This window comes from Balaenoptera acutorostrata, chromosome 1 (genome assembly GCF_949987535.1).
Source record: "Balaenoptera acutorostrata chromosome 1, mBalAcu1.1, whole genome shotgun sequence".
NCBI lineage: Eukaryota > Metazoa > Chordata > Mammalia > Artiodactyla > Balaenopteridae > Balaenoptera > Balaenoptera acutorostrata.
In genome coordinates this window covers 54,939,025-54,952,019 of record NC_080064.1, presented here as the reverse complement: position 1 = coordinate 54,952,019, position 12,995 = coordinate 54,939,025, and the positions used below count along the sequence as shown (strand labels likewise).

At 32.5% G+C, this 12,995-nt stretch overlaps 1 protein-coding gene across 4 annotated transcripts in view; it reads right to left on the bottom strand.

The window, feature by feature from the left end:
• EFCAB7 (EF-hand calcium binding domain 7) overlaps positions 1-12,995 on the bottom strand; it is a 57,100-nt gene that overhangs the window by 33,459 nt on the left and 10,646 nt on the right. For 3 of the 4 annotated variants that reach the window (XM_007164336.2, XM_007164334.2, XM_007164335.2), the window contains exons 5-7: positions 12,342-12,537; positions 11,800-11,921; positions 1,465-1,606 (exon numbers count right to left, since the gene is read on the bottom strand). In XM_007164336.2, coding sequence (XP_007164398.2) covers positions 1,465-1,606; positions 11,800-11,921; positions 12,342-12,537 — 460 coding nt within the window. The remainder of the gene's footprint in view (positions 1-1,464; positions 1,607-11,799; positions 11,922-12,341; positions 12,538-12,995) is intronic. The other variant, XM_057530223.1, reaches the window with a different exon arrangement.

Sequence of the window (12,995 nt, the reverse complement as noted above, 5' to 3'; positions counted from 1 at the left end):
ACCATGTCATTTACTATTTATTATGTTTATTATTTATTGTTTATTTCCTCCACTAGAATGTAAGTTCATAAGGGCAGGGATTTTGTATTTTTTGTACTCTGATGTATCTGTATCTTAAGCACCTAAAACAATACTTGGTTTATAAGGTCTTCAATAAATATTTGATAAATAAATGAAAAAAAAATCTTCTTCATAAGAATACAGAGAATAAACAACTACATTGAATTTGCAGACCTATCTTGATACTTTTATCTGAAAAATGACTATTGTAATTGTCATTTAAAAGTATCAATTACCAGGGCTTCCCTGGTGGAACAGTGGTTAAGAATCCGCCTGCCAATGCAGGGGACATGGGTTCGAGCCCTGGTCTGGGAAGATCCCACATGCAGCAGAGCGATTAAGCCTGGGCGCCACAACTACTGAGCCTGCGCTCTAGAGCCCATGAGCCACAACTACTGAGCCCACGTGCCACATCTACTGAAGCCCGCATGCCTAGAGCCCATGCTCTGCAACAAGAGAAGCCACCGCAATGAGAAGCCCACGCACCTCAACGAAGAGTAGCTCCCGCTCGCCACAACTAGAGAAAGCCCGCGCGCAGCAACAAAGACCCAATGCAGCCAAAAATAAATAAATAAATATATTTATTTAAAAAAAAAATTTAAAAGTATCATTTACCAAATGTTGTAAGTGTCCTACAAGATATACAGTGAAAACTTTCAGAATCTCTACTTTAGGAGGGAAAAGTAATGTAAGTGGGGAAGAATCCTCTAGTAAGTAGATGTTTATATGTAAACATAATAAAAGAAAAATAAAGATTGATACTTAGAACAATAACATTAAAAGGATATCTACGGAAAGCACCCATATAGCCATTTTTCACTAATTAAAAATTATGTAATAACCACTGTAGACACTAGGAAATTATTAATTTTTATCTAGCATTGGTGTATAGAAAAAGAAGATACGAAAATTATTAATAAGGATTGTCTAAGTCATATGACATAGCACTTTGAAGGTATTCAAAAATACTTGCAGTTCATATTTGTCCCAAATTATCCTCCTATAGAAGTTGTCTCATGCATATTAATTTAAAAAATTGATAAATGGAAAAAGCTAAGGATTAATTAGCAGATAAAAAGTTAATTCTACCTCAAAAGGAAACCAGGTAACATTTTGTTCTCATTTTTAAATAAATTAAAAGAAAAATACTTTAAACATGTACAAAAACAATTTACTTTCTTTGCATAATATGACAACACAGTCCATGTGTTGTCAACGACTTGTCAACGACTTTGTTGTCAAAGAAAGTCAATGACTTTCTTTAAGTGTATTGCAATATGTAACCACATGTTTCTTAGGCAGATCATTTTCTTCACTAACTAGAACCATCAAATACTTACATAAGTATTTTCAAAGTGGGCATAAATTGATATTTTTTAAAAAATACAGAAAATTTAAACTTGCCTTCAGCTTGACTCAGGTTTAATGGCTTAATTGTTAGATAAACCAGGGATCTCTGAGCTATTTGCATCCTATATTGATGACTAATGATTTCACCATCTTCTTCTAAGAAAAAACAACCTTTTGATTGTACACATTGCCACTCCTGAAATGAAGGAAAAATATTTTCAAACAATATTTATTACAAGTTTCCAGCATGCAGAGCAATGAGAAGAAACCTAGGGAACATATAAAAGAAATGTCAACTAGAGTCAGTGCCCTCCAGGAATTTGCAACATCATTAAGAGGCAGCATTTAGATAACAAAAAGTTAGGAAAAGATATAATGGAGAGGAGAAATATGAAAAATATAGTTCATGAGAGCTGGAGAAGTACGGAAACAACGTAATAAATGAACATGCTGCTGCAATAATCAAGGTGAGATTAGTGCTTAGAGCACACTAAGAAAGAAGAAGTAAGGATTGTTAAAACTGATACGTTGAAAGAAAAAGTGAAAAGACTTTATATTTAAAAGATAAAGTATAATAAACCAAAAAAATTGTTTCAAGTCTAGGTAACTAAAAGACTGAATTCATTTCACAGCTATAGCAAAATGCTGATAAATACCAGTTTTCAGAAAGACCTCTCTATAAAATTAGCTCTACTATCTCTTGGTCTCAAATTCCTTCTCCTAGTTCCAAACCAACATGCTTATATGTGATCTCATAACTAGAACTTCATAACAGGTTTTACTTGAAGATGGCACTTTATGCAGAAAGTAAAGGATTCTTTGTAGAAGGTATGAGAAATTGTTCCATTACCATAGATGTGAGCAAAAATGCTTTCCACTTTATCATTAGTAGGCTTGCCCACCTATAACACATATTTCTGTTCCACTCCTAATGGCTTCCAAAAATAGAATATTAATGAGGTTTTGAAGTGACTTTATAAAGGATGACTTTGAAAAATTATCTGTTAGTATATTTAGATAATAAGCTCAAGGCTTTAATAATATTAAGATAACAACTGAAAAGGCATGCATTAGCTATGTAACAATAATATCAAAAATATTATTAATCCTGGGACTTCCCTGGTGGCTCAGTGATTAAGACTCCACGCTCCCAATGCAGGGCGCCTGGGTTCGATCCCTGGCCAGGGAACTGGATCCCACATGCATGCCGCAACTAAGAGTTCACATGCCACAATGAAGGAGCCCACATGCCGCAACTAAGGAGCCGGTGAGCTGCAACTAAGGAGCCGGTGAGCTGCAACTAAAAGGAGCCCACCTGCTGCAACTAAGACCCGACACGACCAAATAAATAAATATTAAAAAAAAAATATTATTAATCCATTTTAGAAGGATTTACTATGGCACTGAAGAGTCAAGAGCAAACATTATTTACATTGATATTGATATCTTACTCACATTTTTAAAGGCTAAACTATCTTAACATATACTTACACACCATTTTTCTATTATGTAAATTATAATTACATTTATATTTTATATTATTTCCTTGGTACCAAAATACATTTAAAATTAGAAATTTAAAAATAAGGAAAAATAGTCCCCATAGTTCTACCACCCTAGTTTGATTCTTATGTAATCATTCCTAATACTGACCTTACATAAAAACCTATTTTTTTACATTCTAATTAATATTATTTTATGTCCTGCCTTTTTCATTTAATGTTATATCTGAAACATTGTGCTATTGAAAAGGAACAAAGTTGAAGAACTCACATTTCCTGATTTTACTGCAAAGCTACATTAATCAACACAGTGTGATACTGGCATAAAGACAAACATATAGACCAATGGAACAGAAAAGATAAACCAGAAATAAACTCTCACAAATATGGTCAAATGATATTCAACAAGGGTGCCAAGACAATTCAAATTTCAACAAACGGGGCTGGGAAAACTGGATATCCCTGTGCAAAATAATCAATTTGAACCCTTACCTTATACCATATACTAAAATTAACACAAAATGGATCTAAGACTTAAATGTAAGTACTAAAATTACAAAACTCTGAGAAGAAAACATAGGGGGAAAGCTTCATGACATTAGATTTGGCAATGATTTCTTGGATATGACACTCCAAAAGCATAGGCAGCAACAAAAAAATATAGATAAACTGAATTCATCAAAATTAAAAACCCTTTGTGCATCAAAGGACACTAACAACACAGTGAAAAGGCAACCCACATAGTGGGAGAAAATATCTGCAAATCATATATCTGAAATGGAGTATTATCCAGATTATACTAAAAACTCCTACAACTCAACAACAAAAAACCAAAAAAAAAAAAAACCAATTAAAAAATGGCCATAGGGCTTGAATAGATATTTCTCTGAAGAAGATACACAGATGGCCAATAAGCATATGAAAAGATGCTCAGCATTATCATTACAGAAATGCAAATCAGAACCACAATGAGTTACCACCTCATACCCACTAGGATGGCTATTAAAAAAAAAAACAGACAATAACAAGTGCTGACAAGGACGTGGAGAAATTGGAACACTTGTGCATTGCTCATAGGAATGTAAAGTGAAGAAGCCACTGTGGAAAAGGTTTGACAGTTCCTCCCCAAAAATTAAACATAGAATTACCATATGATCCAGCAATTCTACTTCTGGGTACATATCCAAAAGAACTGAAAGCAAAGACTCAAATATATAAAATGTCCATTGACAAATGAATGGATAAACAAAATATGGTATATACCTACAATGGGATATCATTCAGCTTTAAAAAGGAATGAAATTCTGACACATGCTACACATGGATGAACCTTGAGGACATATGCTAAGTGAAGTAAGCCAGAACAAAAGCAAAAGGACAAATATTGTATGCTTTCACTGATATGAGGTAGCTAGGATGGTTAAATTCAGAGACAGAAGGTAGAACGGCAGTTGCCAGGAGCTGAGGGCAGGAGGAAATGAGGAGTTACTGTTTAATGGGTAAAGAGTTTCAAGTGGAGATGATGAAAAAGTTCTGGAGATGGATGGTGGTAGTGGTCTTACAACAACACAAATGTATCTGAGGCCACAGACTCATACATTTAAAAATGGTTAAAATGGTAAATTTTATGTTATGTGTATTTTAGCACGATAAAAAAAAATTTTGCTAAGCAATATTCAAATTTTCAATTTAACTGGTTCTTTTATTACCCATTGAGTTTGTATACCATTACTTACTTAACTATTTCTAAAGTGTTGGACATGTAGGTTATCAGTATAGATAATGCTAAAATGAATACTATTTTGTCTAAATGTTTTTCTTCTGATGAATATCCTTTAGAAGAATTTCTAAGCAAAAAGTATGTGGGGACTTCCCTGGTGGTGCAGTGGTTGGGCATCCACCTGCCAATGCAGGGGACACGGGTTCAAGCCCTGGTCCGGCAAGATCCCACATGCCGTGGAGCAACTAAGCCCGTGCGCCACAACTACTGAGCCTGCGCTCTGGAGCCCACGAGCCACAGCTGCTGAGCCCATGTGCCACAACTACTGAGGCCCACATGCCTAGAGCCTGTGCTCCGCAATGGGAGATACCACTGCAATGAGAGGCCTGCATACTGCAGGGAAGAGTAGCCCCCACTCGCCACAACTAGAGAAAGTCCATGTGCAGCAACGAAGACCCAATGCAGCCAAAAATAAATAAAGTAAAAAATAAACAAATTTTAAAAAAAAGTATGTGTATTTTTAAGGCTAATGACATATGTTCATAGCGCTTTATAAAACAGCGGTGCAACTTTACAGTACCACTAATGGTGTCTAATGTGATAATTTGTTATTACCATAACTTGATCAGTAGTATTACCATTAAAAAATTGGTTAGTGGTTGGGGATACTTTCTTAAGCTAGGTGTGAGTACATAAAATATTCATTATAGTACTCCATATATTTTTGTATATGGTATTGTTAATGATTTTTTACCATAATTTATATTAATGTAATAAAATATAATAAATTAAAATGGTATTGCAATGATTTTTGCATTAATTTCCCTAATTACTAGCAAGGTTGAACATTTCCCCATGTGTTTATAATTTTGTCTCCTTCTGTGTGAACTGCCTATTTATCCCCTATTGTCATAGATCTATTGTGGACTTGGTATTTTTCTTACATATTTTAATAAGTTATTTTGACTATTTTAGATATTAATCACCTTTGTAAACTTTGATGCATGTATTTTCTCTATTTCCTTTAATTTTAGTTTTGGTTATTTTTCAATTATGTAAGTTTTCCATTTTTATATTCATCTTCTCTCTGGAGATTTCTTCTTAAACTGAATTTTAAGAAATTATCATTATTTCTAAACTATTACTCAAGCTTTTAGTCAGTCATTAGTCACATGCACTGTCACACCTTTGGGTGTATATATAAAAGATATGTGTACTTTTAATTCTGAGAAATTAAAATGTGACCTTAAATTACTGGAATTCATCTTCACAAGTATACTTGCCCATGACAGAAACAAGTCATTATACATGATATTTCAACAACATCCCTATAAGACAATATGGGGTAGATATAAATTAGTCATTTTAATAAACAGACAAATTGAGATACCCATAGATTATATGGGTTCAGAGTTACACAAGGAGTTTGTAGAAATATTAGGTGTAGAGTCTAAGACTTCTAGATCAAAGCTTTACCATTAAATCATGTTTCTAAAAGAAAATATACTCAGGGTACTAAATTCAAAATTTTTATAACACAATGAGGTTCAAAGTTGGGCTTGAGTCAAAAGTTCAAGTTCAACTGTTAATGATGAGTAAGAGTATGTACAGACTTTCATTTAGCCTCCCTGTAAATCTCTTGGATGGGAATATATTATTGACTAACAACATATGCTGACGTTATTTCAAAGCCCATTGTCCTGAACATAATCAACATGACCTTGGACGATGATGACTGCCACAGATAAGAAAGGAAAGATATAATCATATAGAATTTTGAGACAGTTTGAACTAAGATTCTGACATCAAATGGAAAACACTTAAACTGTTTTCCTTTCAATCAATTTTTTAAAAATATTTATTTATTTATTTATTTGGTTGCACCAGGTCTCAGTTGTAGCAGGCGGGCTCCTTAGTTGCAGCACGCGTGGAATTTAATCTAATATAATTTATGAATATATTTTTTACATTTACCCAACTGGAATGGTAAAGGATACTAGTTTAGAATTACAGAATATTAAAGGTAGAGGTCTAAAAAGCAATTCAGTCAGACTTCTCTTTTGACTGATGAAACTCTGAAAAATAAAGTGATATGCTTAATTCACAATTCTCGTTGATTGCAGAACCAGACCTGAACCTAAGTATCCTTACTTTCTCTCCAAACTACCAGCTATATTCAAAATTCTATTTTTTCCCCACATTTAAATATCTGCCATGATTTTTCTAAAGCTAATATTTTTAAAACTTCATGTTTATGAAATTATCATAAGTATGATAACTTATTATCATTCAGAATTATACATATACTGAAGTGTTAAGATAAACATAATTATTTGGTTTTCTTACTAAAAAAATGTAGATTTTAGTAGCTAAAAAATTTCTTAAATTTGTATTGGAATCATGGGTATGGCAGCCTCCTACTCACTGGTTAAAAAATGTTTAAATGAAACTAAAAAACAATGCACTTTGCCTGGTACACACAGTGAAAAGTACTTGTGGCATTTGGGAAACTCAAAAATGGAAGAGCTTCTCCATGTGCTTATGGTATCTCTGGCTGATAGGAGATGCTTTATAAAATTTAGCTGGGGAGCGAATTAAGTATTTTTATTAGACGTCTTTCCTAAGTTCCAATTTTAGAAAAGGTACAGGTAGAAGGGAATTTACAAGTTTCTTTGAAAGACGATCAATCTGAATACAACACATGGTTAATAAGGCTGGAAAATGGTAAGAAAACAGATATTATTAAATAGAAGAAAGCCTATATATTATATATATCAACCAAACTTCAAAGTGATAATCAGTTTACTTTGAATACTAAATAACACCACTAGGAGAATTTGTAGCTCTCTTGTTTGAAAGGAAGAATTCAAATTCTTAAGATCTGTCAGAGTTATTAAACACACAATGCTTATTCAACCCCGAATTTCCTTTAAAACAAATAGACTTTCAATCACACAGAGCTTTTTCTCTAGGACCTAGACTAAAATGTTATGAATTAAAAGGAAAAAAGTACTGACAAATTGGCTGGCTCATTCAAATAAATCAACTTGAAAGGATTATAGATTAAGTTGACAGTTTGAGTATTATGAGAAAAATGGAAGAAGGTTGAGTTTTTAAAAAATTCTTAGAATGATAGAGTAAGAAATTCCATGTATGATATAATTTTTGACAATATAAAGCAGAAATAAAATAGTAGCTTGTAATTCTTATATAGGGCATAAGGTGGTGCTATATTCTACCAATTCAAGTAAATTCATATAAAAGGAAAAAGAACTGTTAATTCATTTGTCATATACAAATATTATTTATTTTCATTCACAATACATAAGGAAATGCTTAAAAGCATAAATTAAAAATAGTAAAGTTGGGCTTCCCTGGTGGCGCAATGGTTGAGAATCTGCCTGCCAATGCGGGGGACGCGGGTTTGAGCCCTGGTCTGGGAAGATCCCACATGCCGCGGAGCAATTGGGCCCGTGAGCCACAACTACTGAGCCTGCGCGTCTGGAGCCCGTGCTCCGCAACAAGGGAGGCCGCGATGGTGAGAGGCCCGCGCAGCGCGATGAAGAGTGGCCCCCGCTCGCCGCAACTGGAGAAAGCCCTCGCACAGAAACGAAGACCCAACACAGCCAAAAATAAAATAAAATAAATAAATAAATTTAAAAAAAAAATAGTAAAGTTGAAAATTCTAGCTCTCAAAAACTTAAATATATCAGTAAAGTTACATTTTTCTTGGAACACTGTAGAGAACATGATTTGTTTTGACATACAATTCTGTATTATTAATTAAAGTTTTAGGTGAGGTAGAATTATTAAGCAGTATATCTGCCATAGACTTAGTCAAAGGAGGAACTTATATGTCATCATTACCATCATCATCATCACTGTTGCTTTCTATAAAGATACCCTATGTCACACTATTCAAAGGCTATTTACTTTTTGTTAAGTAGGTAAACAGACTGCTATTGAACTTTTTGTTATTAAAGAATTATAAACTGTACATACTTAAAAACTGTACATACTTAAAAACAAGAGGTTAAACAGACGATTTATAAGGGGAAAATTTGATATAGATTGCTCACCTAATTGACAAGTTGAATTGATCAACATTTTGAAAATGAGAGACTTTTATAAGAAAATTATTATTTGGAGCCTTCACAAAAATTAAGTTAGACAACCATCTGAAGTCTAAAATGTTTATATTTGTATTGTTTTACATATATAGACATATATAACCTACATGTTACAGAACATATTCACATACAACACATATGTTGTATTATATATATGTTACACAACACATATATATGTAAAATATATGTAGACATAGTCTAACTAGGAATCTGGATATAGTATTGCATCTCTGGAGCTTACAACTCATGGCTTTCTCTAATTTTAGTCGTGACTGGCAACTGAAGCTATATTTCTCTCAAAGAAAAATTTCTAACATTCCTTGTACATTATGAAACCTAAGTAAATGGATAGAATTCAGGATTAAAAAAAGAATAGTGATACAGTACTTACATATGGTATACAGAAAGTAACACATGTATAGTCCCTGTGAAGGTGGTACTTTCCTCCCATAATTCAGGTCTTTTACCATTTGTGTAGATTTATGATTTAAAATCTGGCTTATGTGTACCCCACTACAATAATTTTCTAATTTCTGAAAAGACCTTTCTTTTCTGTCCCAATTCCATACTTCCCCACTCCACATGAAACTGAGGTACCCAAACTTGTTTAAAATAGATTTAAAATATTTGAAGAAAATTAATTTAATAATTTTTTTAGTAACTTATTCTATCACTCTCAATTAAAACAAATTATACAATAACTGTATTCCTAACCAAGTACTTCTTAGAGTTGTTGTGAAACTTAAGAAATATACAAAATTTAAGAAATTAAAAAAAATAACTTCAAGGTAAAATGCAAACAAAGAACTGAATCCTGCTGAATAGCAAAAGGATCACAGATTTAAAAAAAAAATCATTTCAGCTCATCTAAGAAATATCAGAGAGTACAAACAGTGGGCAATATCAAAATCAGAAAAAGGACATAAAAAGTCAGGTAAGTAATATGAAAGCTATGAAGTATTTCTAAAAGATATTAAATTTTATATGGAAGTCACAGAATTTACGAGTTGACAGTACACCATCTTCTTTTAATCATTAAATTCTCCTACTATCTTTTACCTAATTCCTAATTATCATCAGTACCTTTCCTTGCTCTTGATGTCTTAGATGCAAAACTTTAGTCTTTTGTTATACAATCACTATGGCCTACAGATTAATTTTGGTGTTGTCTATTAGAGTTGTCCCTTCCTTACTATGTTCAGGTACTACCCTTGGCCTAGCTGTACTTACTTTATACCTGGATAACTCTATCAGCCTCTCTATAGTCTCCCTAATTTGAAGTCTCCATACACAATATACAACAGTATAATAACTTTTCTTAAACTATACTTTCATCATGTTATTCCCACATAAAGACATACAGTAATTTCTTAGTTCCGTAATAATATTAATAACAATATTATTTATTAAAGTAAAACTATGTCCCTGGCATTGTGCTAAATTATTTATATATGTTAGATGATTTAAATCTTTCAAAAACACACTAAATATAATTATTCCCAATTTATAGATAAGGAAACTAAAACTCAGAGGGGCTGCTGACTAACTTACCAAAGGTCACACAGTTATTAAGTGACAAAGCTAAAAGTTAAACACAGGTCTGTCTATTCAAAGGTTTTAATCAGCACCTTAGAACAGTGCTTTGCACAAAGTAGTCATTCAATAAATATTTGTTGTTGTGGGAATTCCCTGTTGGTCCAGTGGTTAGGACTTCACGTTTTCACTGCTGAGGGCCCGAATTCAATCCCTGGTCAGGGAACTAAGATCCCACAAGCCACGCTGCTTGGTGCAGCCTAAATAAATAAATAAATATTTGTTGAATAAATGACATGCTATACTAACTTGGTATATTGTTAATAATGAAATGAAAATCTTTATTTTTTTAATTCAGGGCCCATTACACTAAGCAAAATAGCTCGCATACGTTACCTTTTTAATGAATATTTGTTGAGCTGAACTAAATTAAAGGAACTGTATTGGTATGTACCCAATTAATAAGAGCATGAAAAAGAGAAAAAGTTTTATTATGGCTTTAATATAACCCATATTAATATTCATTTATATTTTATAAAATTATATTTATTTACACTTTTGAATCAGGTAAGCAACAATTATTTAAGTTGATTTTATTAGTTAGCATTTAATTTAGTTGCAAAATACAGAAAGTTTCCACTGGTGGAAAATAATATTGTTGGAACACTAAATATTGTGTGTGAACATGTTGGACATGCACACCAAATTGCTTAGGGTGTATAGATTCCTAAACAGTCTGAAAAAAGTTCCTTGGAGATAATGTTTTAAAATTTTAATATAGAACAAATGTCACTGTCTAGCAATTTAAAGATATAAGGGACTTCAGAGTTCAATAACAAATACAGAGTTGTTATTTGAAACAAAAATGTAGCTCTTGAGAACAATCAGTTCAGTTTTCTAACAGCAGTTATAGTATGTGGTCATAACCATTTTTCCCCCTTTTACAGAGGTCCCTAGGTACACATTTTTAATGTATCCTAGCAGTTTCCAGTTAATGTTTTATATTTCTGTAGCTATTATTTTCTGTTGAAAGAAAACTAGTAAAGGTTGAGTCTAGAAAGGGAAAACAAAGGAAGAAGATCAATATTAACACTCTACAAATATTGACTTAGCGAAGTGACTTTGTTGTCTTTCTCTCAAAGGAACTGGTATTGAATGAATGATTTATTTATAAGAAACACCTATGAAAAGTATTTGTTAAACAAAACCAAAAAATTGCTTGGCAAAGTACATAATTGCATAATCTATTCATCAAGTTCAAAAACTGAAGAGTCATCATTTTTAAACTGAAGACCATTTAATAATATTCTTGTCCATCATTTTCACTTTAAATTTATTAAAACTGGCTTATAGGTAGAAATGCTACAATCCACAAAAAACCTCAAAGAATTACTTCATAAACTTTACTTGTTCTCTGTAAACACCAAAAAGTTATTAATAAACTTAATGTCAAATTTGTTTTCAGAAAAAGTCATACCATACCTATTCATTTAAAATACTATACCTTTATTGAGTTTGGCTCAGTTAACTTTGAGTTTCGGTTACTATTAGCACCCATGGTAATTGTGAAAGAAACAGATGTTCTGAACTCTCTAGTTGTTGTCAGTAAAGAACTCTTGGTGTCTCCTGTAACAAGTAATAGTTATTCAGTGTCACATTATGAAAAGCTGTCAATAAGAAGTCTGTTTCTAAACACAGTGTAGTATGAAAGGACTATGTATTAATTTCATCTCTTTGTTCTTCCTATTGAAATAAACTCAAAAGTTTTATATTTATCAGACTTTAATGGCTCCTAATTTCTGATCTACTAATAAGATTCTTTATTTCAATCTGTCATCTTTTAGCCTGAAATTTTAGTTTTAATAAAATATAATGAGCAAAGCCAAGTCAAGTTCCATAATAAAATTTTACTTCAATAGATTTTTATAGCTAAGTGAGTCTAGAAACAGTAGCTAACAAAAGTTTGTTTTATCACTGATAAGCTAAGATGGAAAGAAAAATTTATCTGAATATGATCCTTAATTCTTGAACAAGAAAAGTAAATACCTTTATCTGAGAATGACTCCTGATCAGTTTTTCTTATGATTCTGGGTGATGGTTTTGGTACTGGTGATGGGTCCCTTTCAGGGGCCCCTTCTATGTGGCTTCCAAACTGTTGACGCCTCAGTTTACCGTCAACCTCCAATTTTTCTAGCGTAGTTTTGAGACATTGTTCATTGGTTGTCATATATAATTTACAAAACTACAGGAAGCAAGTACTCCAGTGAGTAAAACATTCAATCATACATTTGGGAGGAGAAAGAAAATGCACATTAGTAGGCAAGGGATAGACTGATAGATGGAATATATTTCCTATTGAACTACGTTACTCATTTTATTTTCTTGAATCAGATTGACCACCCTCAAGTGACCTAGTGAAATGCAGCCATGATTCAATAAGGAGGCCATACCCTGAGTGAAAATAAAATGTTACACAAAGAAAGGTGATTTATTATTATTTTTTTACAAGACATGTGCAGACTTGCATTTGTTCTAAATAATTTTTATGATTCTTCCACTCCCGAAGAGGCATATTTCAAAGAAGAGTGTGTGTGTGTGTGAGCACATGCATGTATTTTAACTTTGTTACATTATTTTTAAGGTAGTCATCAGATTACAATTGTGGGACTGGAGAGATTAAATTTCAAGTACAATTAGTAC